This window comes from Diceros bicornis, chromosome 35 (assembly GCF_020826845.1).
Source record: "Diceros bicornis minor isolate mBicDic1 chromosome 35, mDicBic1.mat.cur, whole genome shotgun sequence".
Taxonomy (NCBI): Eukaryota; Metazoa; Chordata; class Mammalia; order Perissodactyla; family Rhinocerotidae; genus Diceros; species Diceros bicornis.
The window spans coordinates 9,598,382-9,620,290 of record NC_080774.1 but is presented as its reverse complement, the minus strand read 5'-3'; the positions used below and the strand labels follow the sequence as shown (position 1 = coordinate 9,620,290).

The 21,909-nt window shown below is 58.8% G+C and overlaps 1 protein-coding gene across 1 annotated transcript in view; it reads right to left on the bottom strand.

Annotated features, from left to right (window-relative positions):
• Window positions 1–21,909, bottom strand: part of CUX2 (cut like homeobox 2) — a 251,201-nt gene that overhangs the window by 31,316 nt on the left and 197,976 nt on the right. The window contains 5 exon segments of the mRNA XM_058531414.1: window positions 750–798; window positions 4,299–4,365; window positions 5,219–5,295; window positions 6,846–6,969; window positions 9,680–9,814. Coding sequence (XP_058387397.1) covers window positions 750–798; window positions 4,299–4,365; window positions 5,219–5,295; window positions 6,846–6,969; window positions 9,680–9,814 — 452 coding nt within the window.

Genomic DNA, 21,909 nt, shown 5'->3' with positions numbered 1-21,909 from the left:
ATGTGAAGACGGAGACTCGGAGAGGCTCGAGGGGCACTAGAAGATGGGTGCCCCAGGGAGGGGTTGGGGTCCACCCACTGCTGGGCTGGCATGGCTGGGGTCAGTGAGGAGGCTGGGGGACACCCCGCGTGGGGAGGGAGGGAGGGGAGGAGAGAAGCAGCCCTGGGCTTGTCCCTTGTCACCACCCCCAGCTCTGTGGAACATGGCTCCTCACTCAGTCGGGCTGGGAGAGACCCGTGTCCCAGCTTGGCCTGGGGACAGACACTGGCGGGCTGGGATCGCTGGTCACTGCTCTGCTCCCTCCTCCTGCTCCCTGGAGACACCCGGAGAGGCCTCCCAGCTGGCTCTGCAGGCCGCCTCCTGGCCCTTGCCCAGGCTGTTCCATGGCCTGGAGCGCCATCCCTCTACGTTCTCCATTTATTCGTCAGGGCTCAGCTCCAGGGCCCTCCTCCGGGACAACTTCTCTGACCCCTGAGTCTCGGTCAGGTGCCCCTTCCCTGACTGCTGCGGCCCGGGTCACCCTCGTTCCCAGCATTCTGTCTGCACCGCGCCCTCCCCGCCGAGAGCTTGGTGAGGGTATGGCCTGGGCCCCGGCACTCAGCAGGGCGCGCGGTTCAATACACGTTGACTGAGCTCAGCTCCTCCTCCAGCCCAGCCCGAGACCCCGCCCCAGGCAGGGTGAGCCTGGCACACGTCCCCAGCCCGAGACCCCACCCCGGGCAGAAGGAACCCGGCACACGTCTCCTCACCTGGTTAGCTTTCTCCAGGTTGGTCATGATCAGCCCGACTTCATCTGCCCTGAGATGGAAAGACGAGGCCCTGAGGGAGGGCTTCTGCTGGCCGCCAGGGCCCCGGCCCGTCCTCACACCCCCAGCTCCTGCCTGAACCCAGGGGTCTTGCGCTGGAGGGTTGGACTGCGGAGCTGGGGAGTGGGGACAGCCCCAGGAGGCTGGGGCGAGGCGGAGGCCCCTGCCCAGCAAATCCTGCTCAGCCCGTGACCCAGGATGTCATTTACAGTCTGTGCTGCTCTGACGGCACAGCAAATGACTGGTGAACAGCTGTGTGCCTGTGCCCGCGGGGAGCAGAGGGTGCTCAATGCAATGGGAGGCTCAGGCAGAGAGGCAGAGGGAGAAGAGTCAGAAAGAGGAGGCAGGTCTGGGAGGCTCAGAGGGAGGAGGCAGGTCTGGAGGGTCAGAGGGAGGGGGCAGGTCTGGAGGGTCAGAGGAGGGGGCAGGTCTGGGAGGCTCAGAGGGAGGAGGCAGGTCTGGAGGGTCAGAGGGAGGAGGCAGGTCTGGAGGGTCAGAGGAGGAGGCAGGTCTGGGAGGCTCAGAGGGAGGGGGCAGGTCTGGAGGGTCAGAGGGAGGAGGCAGGTCTGGGAGGCTCAGAGGGAGGAGGCAGGTCTGGAGGGTCAGAGGGAGGGGGCAGGTCTGGAGGGTCAGAGGGAGGGGGCAGGTCTGGAGGCTCAGAGGGAGGAGGCAGGTCTGGAGGGTCAGAGGAGGAGGCAGGTCTGGAGGGTCAGAGGAGGAGGCAGGTCTGGGAGGCTCAGAGGGAGGGGGCAGGTCTGGAGGGTCAGAGGAGGAGGCAGGTCTGGGAGGCTCAGAGGGAGGGGGCAGGTCTGGAGGGTCAGAGGGAGGAGGCAGGTCTGGAGGGTCAGAGGGAGGGGGCAGGTCTGGAGGGTCAGAGGGAGGGGGCAGGTCTGGAGGCTCAGAGGGAGGAGGCAGGTCTGGAGGGTCAGAGGAGGAGGCAGGTCTGGAGGGTCAGAGGAGGAGGCAGGTCTGGGAGGCTCAGAGGGAGGGGGCAGGTCTGGAGGGTCAGAGGAGGAGGCAGGTCTGGGAGGCTCAGAGGGAGGGGGCAGGTCTGGAGGGTCAGAGGGAGGAGGCAGGTCTGGGAGGCTCAGAGGGAGGAGGCAGGTCTGGAGGGTCAGAGGAGGAGGCAGGTCTGGGAGGCTCAGAGGGAGGAGGCAGGTCTGGAGGGTCAGAGGGAGGAGGCAGGTCTGGAGGGTCAGAGGAGGAGGCAGGTCTGGGAGGCTCAGAGGGAGGGGGCAGGTCTGGAGGGTTAGAGGAGGAGGCAGGTCTGGAGGGTCAGAGGGAGGGGGCAGGTCTGGGAGGCTCAGAGGGAGGGGGCAGGTCTGGAGGGTTAGAGGAGGAGGCAGGTCTGGAGGGTCAGAGGGAGGGGGCAGGTCTGGGAGGCTCAGAGGGAGGAGGCAGGTCTGGAGGGTCAGAGGGAGGAGGCAGGTCTGGGAGGCTCAGAGGGAGGGGGCAGGTCTGGAGGGTTAGAGGAGGAGGCAGGTCTGGAGGGTCAGAGGGAGGGGGCAGGTCTGGGAGGCTCAGAGGGAGGGGGCAGGTCTGGAGGGTTAGAGGAGGAGGCAGGTCTGGAGGGTCAGAGGGAGGGGGCAGGTCTGGGAGGCTCAGAGGGAGGAGGCAGGTCTGGGAGGCTCAGAGGGAGGGGGCAGGTCTGGGAGGCTCAGAGGGAGGGGGCAGGTCTGGGAGGCTCAGAGGGAGGAGGCAGGTCTGGAGGGTCAGAGGGAGGAGGCAGGTCTGGAGGGTCAGAGGGAGGAGGCAGGTCTGGAGGGTCAGAGGGAGGAGGCAGGTCTGGAGGGTCAGAGGGAGGAGGCAGGTCTGGAGGGTCAGAGGGAGGAGGCAGGTCTGGAGGGTCAGAGGAGGAGGCAGGTCTGGAGGGTCAGAGGAGGAGGCAGGTCTGGGAGGCTCAGAGGGAGGGGGCAGGTCTGGAGGGTCAGAGGAGGAGGCAGGTCTGGGAGGCTCAGAGGGAGGGGGCAGGTCTGGAGGGTCAGAGGGAGGAGGCAGGTCTGGAGGGTCAGAGGGAGGGGGCAGGTCTGGAGGGTCAGAGGGAGGGGGCAGGTCTGGAGGCTCAGAGGGAGGAGGCAGGTCTGGAGGGTCAGAGGAGGAGGCAGGTCTGGAGGGTCAGAGGAGGAGGCAGGTCTGGGAGGCTCAGAGGGAGGGGGCAGGTCTGGAGGGTCAGAGGAGGAGGCAGGTCTGGGAGGCTCAGAGGGAGGGGGCAGGTCTGGAGGGTCAGAGGGAGGAGGCAGGTCTGGGAGGCTCAGAGGGAGGAGGCAGGTCTGGAGGGTCAGAGGAGGAGGCAGGTCTGGGAGGCTCAGAGGGAGGAGGCAGGTCTGGAGGGTCAGAGGGAGGAGGCAGGTCTGGAGGGTCAGAGGAGGAGGCAGGTCTGGGAGGCTCAGAGGGAGGGGGCAGGTCTGGAGGGTTAGAGGAGGAGGCAGGTCTGGAGGGTCAGAGGGAGGGGGCAGGTCTGGGAGGCTCAGAGGGAGGGGGCAGGTCTGGAGGGTTAGAGGAGGAGGCAGGTCTGGAGGGTCAGAGGGAGGGGGCAGGTCTGGGAGGCTCAGAGGGAGGAGGCAGGTCTGGAGGGTCAGAGGGAGGAGGCAGGTCTGGGAGGCTCAGAGGGAGGGGGCAGGTCTGGAGGGTTAGAGGAGGAGGCAGGTCTGGAGGGTCAGAGGGAGGGGGCAGGTCTGGGAGGCTCAGAGGGAGGGGGCAGGTCTGGAGGGTTAGAGGAGGAGGCAGGTCTGGAGGGTCAGAGGGAGGGGGCAGGTCTGGGAGGCTCAGAGGGAGGAGGCAGGTCTGGGAGGCTCAGAGGGAGGGGGCAGGTCTGGGAGGCTCAGAGGGAGGGGGCAGGTCTGGGAGGCTCAGAGGGAGGAGGCAGGTCTGGAGGGTCAGAGGGAGGAGGCAGGTCTGGAGGGTCAGAGGGAGGAGGCAGGTCTGGAGGGTCAGAGGGAGGAGGCAGGTCTGGAGGGTCAGAGGGAGGAGGCAGGTCTGGGAGGGTCAGAGGAGGAGGCAGGTCTGGGAGGCTCAGAGGGAGGAGGCAGGTCTGGGAGGGTCAGAGGAGGAGGCAGGTCTGGGAGGCTCAGAGGGAGGGGGCAGGTCTGGGAGGGTCAGAGGAGGAGGCAGGTCTGGGAGGGTCAGAGGGAGGAGGCAGGTCTGGAGGGTCAGAGGAGGAGGCAGGTCTGGGAGGCTCAGAGGGAGGGGGCAGGTCTGGAGGGTCAGAGGAGGAGGCAGGTCTGGGAGGCTCAGAGGGAGGAGGCAGGTCTGGGAGGGTCAGAGGAGGAGGCAGGTCTGGGAGGCTCAGAGGGAGGGGGCAGGTCTGGGAGGGTCAGAGGAGGAGGCAGGTCTGGGAGGCTCAGAGGGAGGAGGCAGGTCTGGGAGGCTCAGAGGGAGGAGGCAGGTCTGGGAGGGTCAGAGGGAGGGGGCAGGTCTGGGAGGCTCAGAGGGAGGGGGCAGGTCTGGGAGGGTCAGAGGGAGGAGGCATACCCCAGCAGCGTGTTCACTTACTTGGACGCCGCCGCCTCATCGTACTTCCGCCGCAGCTCCAGCAGCTCCGTCTGCGTGGCCTTTAACGCTGGGAAAGGTAAAGAGCCAGGGTGAGGCTCTGCGCCCCAGGGGGTGAGAGCCACTCGTCTGTGGGGCCTGGGGTGGTGAGGGAAGCCATTCTCTCAGTTAGGACTGGCGACAGGAGCGAGTGTCTGGCCCCAGAGGGGCTTCATGCTGGCGGGAGGGCTGTGGAGCGGCCGGGTGGACGGCAGACCAGATGACCCTCAGCGTCTGTGAGGCTCAGGGGGCCCGGGTAAGGGAGGGCCGTCTGTCGCGTGGCCCGCCTCGAGCCACTCCAGGCCCTGGGGGGCCACCCTCCCATGAGCTCACCCACCCTGAGTTCCAGACCCGGCAGGTGAGGGGGGCGGGGAGGAGCAACAAAGTCAACAGATACGTGTATATTATAATAAATGAGGAATATCTCATAAAACCCCAGAGTTCTGATTTCTCTAGGAAAACTAAAGGGACCGGCCACACTGGGCCGTACGGCAGTGCCTGGCTGGTGCTCAGCAGGAGCCACCTCTTCAGACAAGGCCTTGGTTCTCCTGTTTGCCCCAGTCCCCACGCTGTCCTACTGCCTTCCCTAACCCAGCCGGCTTGGTGGCATGCCCGGCCCCTGTAGACGCTGCGTTTGCCCCTCCTGACTTAATTCTCTCTCAAGCCCTCTGTCCACGGCACTGTGGCCTCCGGGGACTGGGGCTCAGACCCCTGCTGGGTAATGTAGGTCTTTCCCTTCCCAACTCCCTTCTTGCCTTCCTGATTCTAGAACGCCTGAGCCCGTGTTCACAGTGTCACCGTCTGCTCCCGCTCCTCCCTCTGGGCCTCCTGGTCTGATGGCCGGGTCGCAGCGTGAGGGCAGGGGACACGTGCCAGACACATACCAGAATGTAGGACCTTGATCTTCTCCTCGGCCTCCCCCAGTCTGGCTGCCAAAGTGATCTGTACTTCTTGAAGGCCCCTGTGGAGAGACGGGGCTGCAGATGTGTGGACGGCCCGCCCCGGCCTCCTAGCCCCTCGGCCACCCTGCGGTCTGCACCCGTCTCTATAACGAGCCCTTACACACGACAGGCAGCCGCCTGGCTGCCCTGCTCTTCTGCTGGCCGTGTGCCCTCCATTGTGGCTGCCAGTTACGTTTCTGGCAGCATTCCAGGGGGCCTGCAGCAGCCGTGACCTGGCCTCTCTGGGCCTCAGTTTCCTCGTCTGTAAAATGGGGTTTCTGATGGGTCTGCTCGGTTGGTGTAGTGAGGCACATTCAGCGTGGGGACCTGGCTGCACTGGGGGACGGCTGATGCAAAGCCCCGGGCCTTACACGGTCTGAAGTGACTCTAGGAAGGGGCCCCGCCTACCTCGATCTGACATCCTGCCCCTCTCCCTCCACTCCAGCTAACAGGCCTGTTCCTGCCTTAGGGCCTTTGCACTGGCTGTTCCCTGTCACACCCTGCCCCTATACACCTGCAGAGCTCACGCCCTCACCTCCTCAGGGCTGTGCTCAGCTTCTCTGTGAGGCCTCCCCCAACACCCTGTTTAAAACTTCAGCCGCCCATTTTACACCCCCACCTCCTGCTGTTTTTCTTCACAACCCTGATCATCCAGCACACCATTTATTTATCTTGTTGATTTGTGTCTTCCTCACTAGAGGTTTGGTCCACTGTATTCACTGCTGTGTCCCCAGAACAGTGCCTGGCACACGGCAGGTAACTCCACAAATATGTGGAATGAATGAAGGAAGGAATAAGTGAATGAAAGAAAGGATAAATGAAATGACCACCAGGGAACTGTCCTAGAAACGCCCCAGGAACCCATACGTTTTTACCACCGCGCCAGCTGTAAGGGCGACCACCTACTGCCACGCACCCCTCCGTGTGAGCACTGAGCTAAGGCGTCACCTCATTCCATCCCCACGGCACACTAGGAGGTGATACTGCCTGTGATGGTCAGTGTGATGTGTCCACTTGCTGGGCTACAGTACCCAGTTACTCAGTCACACACTGACCCAGGTGTTGCCATGAAGGGATTCTGTAGATGGGGTTAACATCTACAATCAGCTGATGTTAAGTAAAGGAGAAGAGTCTCAATAATGTGGGTGGGCCGCATCTAATCAGTTGAAGGTCTTCAGAACAAAACCGAGGAGGAAGAAATTCTGCCTCAAGACTGCAGCACTGACTCCTGCCTGACAGTTTCCAGCCTGCTGGCTGGCTCGACCAGTTCAGACTTGCCAGGCCAATCGTTGAACTACATCTCTTAATTCATTAAAAAGAAATCCTGCTGGTTCTGTTTCCCTGGACAACCCTGACATTAGCCCCATTTTCCAGATGGGGAAACTGAGGCTCAGAGAGGTGATGTGACCTGCCCAGGGCTGGCCGCTGAGCCGCTGAGGGGGGGCTTGAACCCAGGCTGCATCTCCATCTCCAATCCGTGTCTGGATTCCCCGAGGCTTGCAGGCAGGGGTGACTCTGGGTCCCACCTCCTGGCCAGGGGGCAGCAGGGGCTTGCCCGTCCCCCACTCACTTTTGTTTCTCTGCCTCATTTCTCTGCAGCAAAGTTTCTGTCAGGAGGGCCTTGCTGGGAACACCCGGGAGGCGGCTCCCCTCGGTCAGCGTGGGCCCGGCCGGAGACGTCCCCTCTCTCTGCTCTGGAGGGAGAAAAAGAGGGGCCACCCGTCGCTGAGAGCAGGGGACAGCCAGAGCCGCTCTCGGCACACCCGATCCATCGACCAATCGTGCTGGGACAAGAATCAATTTCCCACACTCGGGCGTCGGAGGGAGCACGGCTGTCGGGATCACTGTCATCACGGACGGCTGGGCTGCAGCTGTGGCGAGCGCGCGGGCATGAAAGTCGAGTCCCCACGGGGCCAGCCTCGGACAGCTCACCAGAGGCTTCCCTTGCGCTCTCAGACCTGTTCCCGCCTCCTGGGCCTTCATCTTATTTTTTTAAACGTTGTGGTAAAATAAACATAACATAAAATTCACCAATTTAGCCATTTTAAAGTGTACAATTCAGTGACATTTAGTATGTTCACGATATTGTGCAACTGTTACCACTCACTTCAGAACATTGTCACCACCCTAAAAGGAAACTCGTCCCTATTAAGCAGTTGGTCACTCCCATTCCCCCTCCCCCAGCCCCTGGCAACCACCCATCTGCTTTCTGTCTACGGATTTGCATACTGCAGATATTTCAGATCACTGGAATCATAATGTAGGTCCTTTTGCGACTGGCTACTTTCACTTGGCATAATGTTTTCAAGGCTCATCCAGGTGGTAGCGTGTATCAGACCTCCATTCCTTTTCATGGCTGAATAATATTCCGTTTTATGAGTACGCCCCATCTTGCTTTTCCACTCATCCATTCGTGGACATTTAGGTTGTTTCCACCATTTGGCTGTTGTGAAGAAAGCTGCTATCAACATTCATGTCACGTTTTTGTTTGAGCACCTGTTTTCCATTCTCTGGGGTACAGACCTGGGAGGGGAACTGCTGGGCCGTGGGGTAACTCGGGGTTTGACTTACCGAGGACCCCCCACACTGTTCCCTCCCCGCAGTCGGGGCGCACACTCAGACGCTCGGTCATCGCCCACCTCACCTGCAGGTGCCCAGGGCAGAGCAACATCACGTCCCCTTTCAGGCTCTGTGGCGGCTCATCCTGGGGGCAGTGTGTGCCCTCAGCACTGAATTCATCACAGGGAGACAGAGTGCTCAGGGGCCGGCCGTCTAGGGTGGGTGGCTCAAGAACTCCAAAATCTGGGCCCGAGCGACTCAGTTAAGTCCTGTCCTAGTCATTAAGCTCCTATCATGAGTCTGGTGCAATGATGATTGCAGATGTGGGGGGATTGCAGAGTGAGCCCCTCGAGGGGGTGCCACACTGGTCAGGGCCTGGCTCGTTCTTACACACACACACACACACACACACACAGAAACACGGGGAATGTTCCAGGTGCTCAGGCTATAGCAGTGAACAAAAAGACGAGGTTTGACCATCGTGACGCGGAGTGACAAGTGTCCTCAAGGAGAAATGCAGCCCAGGAAGGAGGTCAAGGGCCCTTGGTCTGAGTGCCCGTGTGGCCACCTGCTGCCTCTGACTCAGTTTCCCCACCTGTACAGTGGGGCCAGTGACCCCTCAGAAGCTTGGTGCCGGGAGACAGTGGGATGCTGTGTGAAAGGCTCACGGCACAGAGCAAACGCTTTCGGGAGGTGGTTCCCAAAGCTGCTATTATTCCTACAGAGGGAAGGTCACAGCCCGGGGGACCTCAGATGAAGGACGTGCTGGGGAACCTTGGAGGCTTCATAGAGGCGCCTATACGTGAGCTGAGGCTGAAGAACTGCCAGGTCCTGGCTTGTCAGGGATGGCTGGAAGGGCATTCTGGGTGCAGGAACAGAGTTGGCAAGGTGCTGTATTTTAGTCACTGTAAGTCTTCCCCAGAAGACTCTGCCCAGGGCCAGGCATACAGTAGGTGCTCACTAGGCACATGGAGGGAAGGGAGGGAGCTGTGACATGGAGAGTGTCAGAGAGTGGACATTTCCTGAGAAGCAACTTCCTGTCAAGCTCTCACCTGACAGACCTCAGCCCATTTTATCTTCCCACAGGCCAAACCCGGCCCACCACCTGTTTTGTACATAAAGTTTTATTGGAACACAGCTATGCACACTCATTTACATATTCTCCATGGCTGCTGTCACACAGAACTGAGTAGTTTCCACGGAAACTGCATGGTCTGAAACATTTACTCCCCGGCCCTTTACAGAAAAAAGGTAACCTTGCTGATCTCGGAGGTAAATCCTGCTCATTCATTCCTTAGACAAGTGTCCCTACATCTGACTCTTCCCCTCCTCCCTGCTGAATTTTTTAACCACCCTCCTGGATTTTGTTCACCTTTCCCTCTCCTCCTGGACACGCAGCTGGACTACATTTCCCAGCCTCCTTTGCAGCAGGGTGTGGCCACGTGGCCGAGTTTTGGCCAATGGGATGTGACCGGAAGCGAGTGTGTTCCTCCCGGGCCTGGATCTCGGCGTGACCCTCCGCATTCTTTCTCTGCCTGTTGGCCGGTTGTCAGCGTTCAGTGTGCTTCTGGATGGCGCGTGTTGAAGGCGGCAGGACCACCGCAGCCTGGTCCCCGAGTGACTGCGTGGAGCACCCCCTGCAGCTTCCCCACCCTTCAGATATACGCAGCCTCTGAGACTTGGGGTTGGTCTCTCAGCAGCAGAGTACCTTAACCCGTCCGCATCTAAAATGATCAAGTCGAGGTCCCTGTCCCCCCACCGCCGCCCAAGGGGGGCTGAATTTGGTACTGCAGATCCACAGCCCAACTGTTTATTATGGACATCCTGTGAAGGCCTTATCAGTACCTTTGGGGCCGAGGAGCTCGGGGTGCCTCTTCCACGAGGCGTGGAGGTCTCGCCGCGGCTGCCCGCTGGGGTCGAAGCTGGGGGGCTGCAGTCTGTCGTCTAGGCTACGCGCCGCCTCAAACACAGGCACGGGGTCTGCACAGAGAGAGAGGACAGGGGTGGTGGGGCCCTGGGGGCTGGGGACGCTGAGGCCGTGGAGCGTGGTGGGTGCCTCCACGGGAAGCTGGGGTGGGGGACCATCCACAGGAGCCGCCTGGAGTCTCTCCGATGGCTTAGGGGAGCAACGGGGACTTTCCGCTGTATGAGGGTGCAGCCTTCTTCAGGCACCTGCTCAGGGGAGCGTTGTGGTCCCCATAGGTGTGGGTGTCCTGCCCAGCTGGGAATAATAACAACAGTTGTCAAAATAACTGCATTTTCTGGATTCTACCATGCCATCAGTGGCAGCCCTGAGATTGTGTCTTGCACGCTCCAACCACAGGGAGCACCACTGAGCAAGGATCCCTCCCATCCCCCCAGCTGTTGGATCCTGAAATCCATCCGTCTGACTTCCCGGGCTTTCCCAGCCAGGGCCAGCAGGAAGCGGATAGCAGCAGACCTGCTCCGGGAGCCGGGACTCCTCTGAGGGCCCAGGGCTCGCCCAGCGCTTCCTGAGGCTGTACGCGGTCTGGATGCTTCCCCAGCTCCCCGCCTCTCCCAGCTCTCTCTCCGTTCTCCCTCACCTGCGGTTCCCCAACAGCATCCTTGCACATGTGATCCTTGGGGTGCCCCTCTGTGGACCTGGGCCCAATGCACCACCATTTGTGACACACGCGGTCGATTATTTAAAGCCCATTAAATAATGGCTTTTCTGGAAATGCACACCTGGATGCCTCCCAATCTCCCAAGAGCTAGAAGGTGAGGAACACGCAGGTCCTTCCTCCTGGAACTTGCTCCTCCCCCACCCTGGCATCTAGCGAGCACGTGCTCTTCCTTCAGATCTGGAATCCCCCACCTCTCCTTCCAGGTGGCACCCCCCCGCCCTCGGGCAGGTACTAAGAGCACCTGGGTGATGCCAGAGGTTGGCGTGGCATCTCCCAGGTTACAAAGCCCGTCCGTGGAATGGGTTCCCACGATGCTCCTGGCATCCTTGGAGGCGGCTTGGATCCAACCCGTTTTCACAGATGAGGAAACTGAGGCTCAGAGAAGTCAGGTGACTGGTGCAGGGGGGAGGTGACACTCGAGTCTAGGTCTCTTTCTCTGATGCCACAAAGGCTTCCTGTCCAAGTGGTGTGGACAGGTCAGCCCCAGCAGCTGCCCGCGAGTGTTTACGGGGGCCAGGAAAGCCAGGGCCTCCTCTCTGCAGACCGAGGGGCCTGGGTTGGTCCGCAGTCCTTTCAGCTGCACTGGAGCCCTCTCTCTCCCTGGTCCCTCCCCTGGGGTCTCCCACCAGCATCTCTTGGCCACTGATCTCTGCTGGGAGGAAGAGGGATTAAGAGCACGGACCCTGGAGTCAGACTCCCCAGGTCCTGGTCTAATCTGTACTTGCTTCTTGGGATTGCTGTGTGACCTCGGCTAACAACTCTACCTCTCAAGGCCTCAACATACAAGTACCAACTTCATGAGGCTGTGATGAGGATTCATGGAAAGGGCTTAACATGTGCCTGGCACTTGGTCAGCTCAGAACAAATGGAAGCCCTTGCTATTCCTGCCTTTCTGAGCACCAGTCACACTGGCCTTCTCTCAGTCCCTCAAATGCATGTTCCCACCCCAGAGCCTTTGTGCAGGCAGGAGCCTCTGCCAGGAACCCCCCCCCCCTTCAGCCAGTTCATGCTTACTTGTCTTTGCAACTCAAATGCCACTTCTTCCAGGAAGCCCTCCTTGACCAGTCAGTCCTCTGATATGAGCTCTCCCAGCTGCCTGCACCTTTCCTTCACAGCACTCATTGTACTTAAAATTTTTATTGATTTGCAAGTCCACCTAATTAACACCTACTGGACTGCAAACTCCACAACAAGGCAGGGCCAGGACCGCATCTGTTTTTGCTCCCCCACTAGACCCCCTATGGGTGAATGAAGCCTGACACACAGTCCGACGCAATAAATATCTGCTGATGGAAGAAACTGGGCAGTGACTGTACGTGGGGGCCTTCAGGTCTGGCTGGAACAAGGTCGCCTCTGCATTGTATCCATCTCCTCCCGCCTGTTTGTTTAGGTGGCGGGAGGCTGGGACAATGGGCGTTTGTGCCGAGGTAAGCAGGTGCGTGGGAAGGCGGCCGTCTTTCCTCTGTCAGCACTCCCCCCACGCCCCGTCATTAGGCTGGGCCTGCTCAGCGGGGTATGCCATTATGTCTCCCTGGGCTGATGTAATTATACATTGACATAATTAACCCAGCAAGCGCATTAGGCAGGCCAGCTAAAAATTCATCTATAATTATTTGTTGTGTGCATGCTAATGAGTCCATCTGCACTGCCTTTGTACAACACGGACAAACTAATTTACAAGTCTGGATTTTTTAATAAGTTCAAGGAAACGCTTCCTATTGTGTCCTGGATTTTGAGAAAGGAAGAAAAAGGCGACACGCGCCTGCCGGGGTCAGGGAAGTTAGATAAACACGGGAGGGTGCAGCTCCGAGTGGGCCACGGAGAGCCACGGAGGGCTCGCTCTGGCTCCAAGCAGGTGGAAAAGATCCAGCCATGGCTTGGGGGCCAGGCTGGCCATGCGCCCGTCCAGGCCAAAAGACTACACTCAGGAGACAAAAGATGTCGTTGCCCCCATTCGTTCTGCCCGGAGGCCCTGCGGTCACTCCTTGCTGCTGGTGCACTCTGCCCCGGGGAAGCGACCCCTGTGCCCCGGGAGCGGCTGGAGGAGTGGGGCTGGGTGGACACTCAGCACTTGTTCAGCGGATCCCAAGGCTCCGTCTTTTCGCCTTTATTTGCTGGTACAGAGCAGAACACAGCGGTTAAGCTCGTGGAATCTGAAGTCCGGCTCTAGGCCCAAATCCCATGGGGCCTTGAGCCTCAGTTTCCCCACTTATCAAGTGGGAAAAATATCACAGTTCCTACTTCCCAGGAATTATTATTGGAAGAGTAGAAGAGAGACTGAGAGCGTCAGGATGCTTTAAGGACCTCTGGACAGTTGTTCACCTCTCGGGGCCTCCATGTTCTCATCTGTAAAATGGGGCCGTGCCTGCAGGGGTGGTTGTGAGGATAGGGTGAGGGGTCGTGTGCAGAGGTTTGTACAGTGCCAGGCGCACAGTAGGGCTTGCTAAGTGTCGGCGGCTGTTACCACCCTCAGAGGAGACAGCATGTCTGGCGTCTCGGTGTTCTGGGAGCCGCCGTCTGCACGGTGACACCCCGCAGAGTCTCGGGACAGGGTTTGGACTCATATGTTCCCATCAGTGCCCGGGGACCCAGAGCCCAATAATCCTGCTCTGATCCCCACTCTGGGGCCCAAAGACTCCAGCTTGGAAAGTCACACCTATGAGGTCAGTTTGTCAACACCCCCCAGTGCACAGACGGGGAAAGTGGGGTTCGGTGACCTCCCTGAAGTCTGCCAGCAAGCTGGGGGCAGGGCTGAGTGGGCCCTGGGGCCTCTTCTTCCCACCCTCCACTGCCTCCTGGCTCCCCAATTTGAGGGAGAAAGTGGGGGGGTTTAGATGACTCAGCCAAAGTCAGGCTGAGACCGAATCCTAACAGCCAGAGCACTTTAAATGGATTGGAATTTCTTCAGTCTTCACCATGACACTGTGAGGTAGGGCCTGTGGTTTTCCCATTTACAGATGGGGAAACTGAGGCACAGGGAGGCGGAGTCACTTCCCCCTGGTGAAGCCCGGTAAGGTGGATGCTGCCATCTTCATTTTCCAACAAGGAAATGAAGGCCGAGAGACGAGATGCCCTGAGCCCAAGGTCGCCTAGCTCAGAGGGGCAGATGTGAGATTTGAACCCAGGGCCAGGTGACTCTGCAGGGGGCCAAGCTGCCTTGAGGCAGGGCTTGGGGAATTTCTTATGATTAGGCCAGAAGCAGGAGACTGAGGGCTCTCTTCTTGGTCTTGCTGCCGGCTTGCTGTGTGACCTTGGACAAAGTACCAGACCTCTGTGGGCTCCGCCTTCAAACTCCTATTACAAGCATATCAACCAACACTGGATGTCATCAGAGAGAGGTGGGGTCCTGATGAAGTGAGCGCTCCTGGCCCTGGGCCTGTCCCTTAGAACCGGATGCTCAAGGAGGGTGATGATTAAACACTTTCACAGCTGAAGTTGACACAAGAGGTGCGAACGCTGTGAATCCTCCAGATGCCCAGAGCCACCCTCAGACACAGGGGGAGGGGCCAGGCTGGGAGGCTGGGGGTCAGATCCCTGCCGTGACACCCTCAGGGAAAGTCAGGCTCTCTGGCCTCAGTTTCCCGGTCAGTAAAATGGGGTGACAACGGGACCTTCTGCACGGAGCTGTGCAGGGACTCCACGAGCAGGCTGCGCCCCCAGGACGATGCTGGCACCCTGCCGACTCCAGGTGAGTGTTGCCTTTATCACTACGACCGTGGCAGCCACGGGCGGGCCACCAGCTCTCCCTTCAAGAGAGGACCTGTGTGACCATGACCGTGGGAGCTGGTGGCCATGTCCAGGTGCTGCGCCTTCGGATCCAGCACAGCACGCGCCAGAGGCCACGCTCGCCCAGGGCTGCCCCAGCCCAGGACTGAACACACAGGGCCCGCAGAGCCAGGCCACTCCGGCCAACGCCGGAACAGGCAGCCCTTGTGCCGTGGACTGAATCGTGCCCCCCAAATCCACTGTGACAACCCAATGTGACTGTGCTTGGAGATGGGCCTCTAAGGAGGTAATTCAGGTTAAATGAGGTCACCAGGGTGGGGCCCTCCTCCGAGAGACCTGGTGACCTTTATAAAAAGGGGGAGAGACCCCAGAGCGCCCCTCCGGTGCACAGAGAAAAGGCCACGTGTGGACACAGGGAGACGGCAGCCGCCTGCAAACCAGGAAGAGAGCCCTCGCCAGAGACCAACCCTGCTGGCACCTCGACCTTGGCCTTCCAGCTTCCAGAACCGTGAGAATAAATTTGCTGTTTGAGCCCCCCAGGCTGTCGTGTTCTGTGACAGCAGCCTGCGCATCCTGCGCTGGGCGGCCCGTCAGCCCGGCCCACTCTCTCAGAGCTGCCCTGCAGTCTGGGGCTCCTCCCACCAGGCCCCCGTCCTTCCCCCTCTCTCCCCAGGTGTCAGAGCAGCATCCCCGCCTGAAGGCCCTCCCTGCCTCCTCCTGCTCCCGCCCCTTCCTCCTTCACAGGCATCTGCCCCAGCACATCTCTTGCACATCTAATGCCATCTCTGCATCTGTCGGCTCCTGGGGGACCCAAACCCACACACAACTACTCTTTCGCCTCTCGGGGTCTCAGTTTTCCCGTCTGTAAAATGGGACAGTCACAGTGCCTCCCCGTGGAGCTGCTGCTAGAATCTGGGGGCTGTGGATGCGAAGCCCATGCGCAGTGCCGGCACATTCCATGGCGATGAGTCTGCAGTGGCAGGGCTCGCAGGAGGACCCTGTGGGGGGCATTGAGCGTCTGTGGGGGCATGTGTGAACAGGGTGGACGAGAGCCCATCCACGCAGCTGACGTCCCGGTCAGACAACGTGGACGGGGATGGGATGTACCCTACGGGCGGTGGGAAGTGACAGGTTCTCATCTGCCTTTTCAGAGGCTCATCCAGTGAGCCGGAGAGGGAGCAGACAGGAGGCCGTGCTACAGTCAGGCAGCAGTGCCGTGGCTGGCGCCTGGGCCGAGGCAGGGGGAGTGGGCCGTGCTCAGAGTCAAGAGGGAACAGGAAGGACCGGTGGGGGTGCTGTACTGGGCTGAGTAGCGCTCCCCCACATTCACGTGCATCCGGAACTTGAGAGCGTGCCCTCACTCAGAAACAGGGTCTCCGCAGAGGAAATCCAGTGAAGGTGAGGTCGACGGGATCAGGGCCGACGAGGCCCATGACCCGTGTCCTTCTAAGAAGAGGAGAGGACACAGAGACACACAGGAGGCCCCGTGAAGACGCAGGCAGAGACTGAAATATGCGTCTACAAGCCGAGGCCGGCCGGCCACCCCCAGAGGCTGAGAGAGAGGCACAGAGCAGACCGTCCCTCAGTGGCTCAGCAGCCACCGACCCTGCCAACACCTTGACTTCAGCCTTCTGGCCTCCAGAACCGCGAGAATCAGTTTCCGTTGTTTTCAGCCACCCAGCCAGTGGTCCTTCGGGCGGCAGCCCCAGGGCACCAGTACCCGTGCTCGGAGGCGAGAAGTCCGGAATCGAGGCGTGGGCAGGGCTGCGCTCTCTCTGGCTGCCCCGTGCCTGTGTCCTAGCTCCTGGTGTCGCCGGCCACCCTGCGTGGTCCTTTGCTTGTGGCAGCCTCCACCACTTCCTTCTCTGCCCCCATCGTCACGGGGCCTCCTGCGTGTCTCTCTCCTCTTCTTAGAACCTTAACTTGATCACATCTGCAAAGACCCTATTTCCAAACAAGGTCACTTTCACAGGTACCAGGGACTTCAACAGATCTTTTTGGGGAACACGATTCAACCCCTAACACGTGGTAACTGACTGGACACCAACTGTGAGAGAGGCAGGACGGAGGAGCTGCCAAGACTCCAAGTCTCATTGAGGAAGTGAGGAAGGAAGTCCTCACTCAAGTCTAACCTACTTCCCTCCTCCTGTACCCACTTCACCTGTCGTCCAGGGAGACAAGCCAGTTCCATAAGAGGAAACAGCAGGTCTTGGGCTCTGATCCTCCTGCATTGTCATCCTTCCCAACTACTGAGGAATCGGGTTGTGGGTTGAGGAGGGCCCTGCTCTGAAAAGTAGACAGGGGCATTTTCCACTCTTTATTTCCTGCCCCCGCGCACAGTGTGGAATTCTAGATTTTACAGCATTCGGGGAATCTCATTTCTTCCCGCCTCCCCCACCGGGGAGAAATCCAGAGCCCTGCACTACGCTGCTGGGGGTTGAGTTAGGGAGGAAAAAAATTACTAGCATCCAGAAGACTGGAAGATTCTGCCAAATTAGATACAGGTAAAATGCTCGGTCGAGGTGTCTGGCAAACGCAAGGGCTTCCCACTTCCCCTGTCCACTGGCGTTATTCGTGCATCAGCTAAACGTCACTGGCGCTCTTACAGGCACACATGGAGAGACAGAAATGATGGAAGATCCTTACAACGTGTGGAAGGTTTCTCAGAGGCCCTGACGGTCACGGGGCCTGGGGGCATCCTGCTTTCGTCCCTCCGTCCCTTCTCTCCCCTCTCTCCCCGGCCCGCTCCGGCCTTTCACACAGCAGGTGCTCAGGAAAGGTGGGCTGTTCCACGGGTCGGACACCACTTCTTCAGTTGCCAAATATTTCCCGAGCATCTGCTGTGTGCCGGGGAAGCTTCTGGGCCCTGGAGATACAGCAGTGAATAGGAGGAAATTCCTGCCTTTCTGGGTTGACATTCTAGAGGGAGAGAAGGACAAGGCACAAATGAACCAATGGCAGTGAGGGGCTGAGAAGGAAACTGAAGCGGGCTCTGGGGAGAGAGTGGGCCTGGGGTGTGCTGGGGGAAGGTGCTAACTGAGGCAGCCTGGCAGGGATGGCTTCTCGAAGGAGGGAACATGTGAGCAGAGCCCTGGAGGGAATGAGGGGCCAGCAGGGTGATGAGGGGGAACCATCTAGACACGGAAGCACCAGGACAAACAGCCCCTTCAGAAGGGTGGCCAGCCCTCCTGACCAATCCCCCGAGTTACTGGCCAGAAACACAGCTCGACCTTCACCACAACTGGCTCATTTTACAGATGAGGACGTGGGGCTCAGGGAGGCTGGGTGCCTAGGTGACTCCTGGTGCCAGCCTCCCTACCCTCCCTGTAGGCTGGTCTGGTGCTGCCGCCGAGGGTGTGGCTGGGGTCAGAGCAGGCTCTGGCCCTCCAAACACTGGTTTCTAGTTTTCACCCCCCAAACTCCAGCTACCATCCATTCTGGAGCAGATGGGTCCCCACATCTGCGAGGCTGGGGCGGGGGGGCAGACGAGACCCCCACCCAGTATCTTGAGCCAAAAGCTCCAGGGAACAGACGTTTCCTCACACCTCCCCCCACCCCCATGTGCCCGCACTCGTGCCCAGCACTTTGCACATAGTTATATCTCATTTAATCATCAAAGCAACCACGTGAGATATTGCTACCACCCCCATTTTCCGGATAAGAAAACTGAGGCCCAGAAGAGGGAAGCCACTTGCTCAAGGTCACCAAGCAAGAGAAAGGCAGAGCTGAATTTGAACCCAGCGCGGCCCAAACACCAGACGCTGGCGCACTCCTGTCACATTCTCTGCCGCGACCCCCCTGCCCCCGAGAGATCGCCTATTTGACATCTGTCCTTACCTGACTCAATGCTTTTTAACTTACATATATTTTAAAGGAATATTTTGTTTCGCTATTGTGAATAGATAATTGGGATCCTGTATCATAAGTAGAAAAACATAAACACAGAAAACAAAGAAGAAAACTGACAATATTAAATTCGAGTTAGACTGCCGCCTGCCCCAGACCTCCAGCCTGAGGCTGGCTCTCCTCGGCCACAGGGAGGCTCACAGGTGTTGTCGGGCGTGTGCAGTGCTGCAGCTCCTGACCCAGGCTATCGGGAAGGAAGCAGAAAGGGGACACCTGGCAGTGGGGTGTTCACAGAGCCAGCGTTGTGCGGGGTACACCGGCTGCTCTGCGTGTCAGGTGACCCCACTCGGGGAAGCACTGGCTCCCGTGAGCCCCCGGTCTCCAAAGCAACCCGGGTCGCCCTGCGGCATCTGTCAAGCCTCACGTCCTGGTGTCAGAAGGGACAGGACATCCTGGACCTCCTCGCCAGGGGCACGTCCACCACGGAGACCTTCCCGAGAGGCGCGCTGTGCAGCCCTACCGTCCGCCTCGCCCTGGTCACACAGTCACCGGTCACACAGTCGGCGCAGGGACGCGGGCACGGGCGGCGGCAGGCAAGCAGCCGAGATCCAACCTGGAGAAAACGCCAGAACCAGGGACCCCACGCCAGAAGGGTTTGACTCAACAAGTCCCTTGGATTAGCCGAGCACGTCGGCGGGCACGGAAAATCAAATATGGACCGTCCAGGCGGCCGGGCCTGCGGGGTGCAGGGAGGGGACATCGTCGGGCAGCGGGGTCCTTGGTCTCACCGCCATCACCCTGCTCTTTATGCAGGCGCTGCTTAATAAGGCGACTAAGGCATTTGGGTTACGTTGGCTCAGCCCCCGGGGAATCCCGCCGACGGAGGGTTAACGTCTAAGAGTGCGCCAGGCTCTCCAGAGGCGCATGGGAGACGGGACGGTGTCTGTCCCACCTGCCACGCCAGCCGGGCTGTGGGTGCTTTCTTGAAGCGCCCATGGGCTTGCGGGGGGAGCCGGGAATCCAGGAAAAGCTGTCTCTTTCCTCCCACTGTGTCCGTCTGAAGGCAGGTGGCATTGGGAGCTTTTGTAGGAGCCGCCACAGCTGCCCGTGAGGCAGTTTAGAAACATGTATGCAGAAGTACGCGCACGCCCCTCCGAAATATCTCGGAGACAGAAGCCTTGTCTCATCTGGGCCCGCTCCGGCGCCCGCCGCCCCGGCGAGACTGACTGATCCCTTAATCCTGACTTTTCCAGAGCAGATGGGGTGTGGGCCCTCACACGGGCCGTGGGCCATGTGTTCACCCACCCTGTCCTCCCGCCAGGGCCGGCGGCCTCGGGGTCCCCTGGCTCAAGCCTGGACAGAGGCGCTGGAGAGGGTCTTCCCTCTTGGCACTGGGTGGTGCCGGTAATAATACAATAATACCACCAACAACAATAACGACGGCGGCCACTGTTTACTCAGCATTTACCACGTGCCAGACACTCAGCTGAGGACTTGACGATCTTCATCTCACTCAGTCCTCCCAGGAGTACCAGGAGGGAAGTGTGCTTTTCCAGAGGAGGAAACAGAGGCTCAGAGAGGTCACCCAGCCAGGGAACAGCAGAGCCAGGTCTCAAACCCACATCCGTTACAATAAAAATCAAGTTCCCACACACTGAGCTGCACAGAAAGTTCCAGACGGGCAGGGACACTGTCTGTTTTGCTTAACATTGTGCCCCTGGTGTGGAGTAGAGTGCCTGGCAAACAGCAGGTGCTCAATATCTGTTGGATGAATTGCACGGGGCTACTCCTCTGTGCCAGGCACCGTGGGAAGTGGTCTCCATTCTTACTGAACCTGCCTAGCAGCCCTATAATTAGATGAGATTATCCACATTTTACAAGTGTGGAAACTGAGGCTCAGAGAAGTCAGGCGTGATATGGGAAGCAAAATGGCAGAACGGGGACTAGCCCCACTCTGTAGGGGGGCCCTTCAGCCCGGAGTCCGGCTAGTGCTCCTCCTGGCCTGGCTCTGCCCTGGGAATCTGGAGCTCTGTGACTCTGTTTCCCCTCAACACTGGCACCAGGCTTCGGAGCCCTAGGCCCAGAGGACCAGGAGTTCTGGCTGGTGAGGGTTAACTTGTCCTTCCTCCCAGTAACATATCTGCATCTCTGCAGAGGGCTCACCCTCCCAGCCTAGAACCTCGCAACCTAGAACCTCAGCTGAGAACCTCTGTACTGGCAGCAAAGACCCTTAACTGATTTTCACTCTTTTTAGAACTCAAGTCTCTCATGGTTTTGTCCAAACCCTTTCAATTTTTAAATTAATCCTGCATTGGACTTCGGAACCGAGGGTCGAGATTCCGGTTCCCCCTCCTCTCTGCTGTGTGACCTTGGGCAAGTGGCTTGACCTCTCTGAGCCTGCATTTCCTCAATGGCACAGTGGGGCAGGATGGCGGCACCCCCCTTGAAGGGGGCCGTGGGGATCAGTGAACTCATTTCTATAAGGGGCTGAGCACCCTGCCCGACACACAGGAAGCACCCCAGACACGACCCCGTGAGGATAGCAGCTCATGCTTCAAAACCAAATTCAAAGGCTGCCCCCTCTCAGGCGCCTCCTCCAGCCATCCCGCGTTGGAGCCCTTTCTCTGCTGGGTGTTCCGGCCGTCTGTCTTTGGGTCACGTTGGCCCTGCTGGACTGCGAGTCTCCGAGGGCAGGTAGGACTCAAGCCACAGGGCCGGGCACTTGCAGGAGCTCAGAGAAAGAGCCGCGGCTGAAACGCCTGTCCTCCCTCCTGAAGGGAGCAGCCGTTACGGAGCGCCTACTGGGTACCAGCATCATGCTTTCATTAATCCTCTTCCAACCCTCAGCTATCTGGAGCAGTCAAATTCAGACAGGCGGCCACGGGGAGAGGCTGGGACACCGCCTTCTACAGGTAACTACCATCTCGGGGAAAACCCGACCCCGAGCCCTACAGGACCGAGAGAGCAGAGACGCATGCAGGGAGGAAGGGACGGAGGTGAGCCAGGCAGAGACAACGGTTTCTCGTTATCCTTGCTTTCTCTGTCTGTGAGGGTGGCTCATCCACTAGATGGCGGTAGAACCAGTCATTTGGGACAAACACAAAGCTAAATTCTCAACCTCCCTCACTACTTCCATCAACATATATTCCAGATGATTCAAAGATTCAAATGTTTAAAAATTAAGATCACAGAAGTACTAAAAAAAAAACCAAACCCTACAACCTTCAGGAGAGAAGCGATTTTTAAAATATGACATGAAATCCAGAAGCCATAAAGAAAGGTTTGGTAAGATGCCCTACTTCCTGCAGATATTTTTGAATGCCTGCTATGTACCATAGACAAGAGACATTGTAAACAAAGTTAAGAAACAAAAGGCAAACTAGGGGAGAAGATGTGAAACACGTTTACCAGGACAAAGGTCAATATCCTTAATATACAAAGAGCATCTACAAATCAATGAGAAAATTATCTCTCTGATAGAAAAAGGGGATAAAGATACACGAACCAGTGATTCACAAAAGAATAAATATGAATAGTTCATAACATATGAAAAGATAGGGTAACTAGTAAATGAAGGAGTGCCAAATAAGTCAACAATGAGAAAAAAGGAATTCTTATTCTTTCTGACCACGATCCTGGGTTTGTGGTTGATGTGTAGCCACAATATATTTTCCTTCCCAAGTTTTATTCCTCGTCCTCGGAACTCCAGCACACCACCAATGAGCTGTGCATTCCCAAGCACCCTCAATGCCCAAAGTGGGAGAGGGGGCTCAGTCAATTTCAACACAGCCACATAAGAGACTGTTACACACGACGAACCAGTTACTCAGGATCTGTAATCACACAGGGAAATACGGA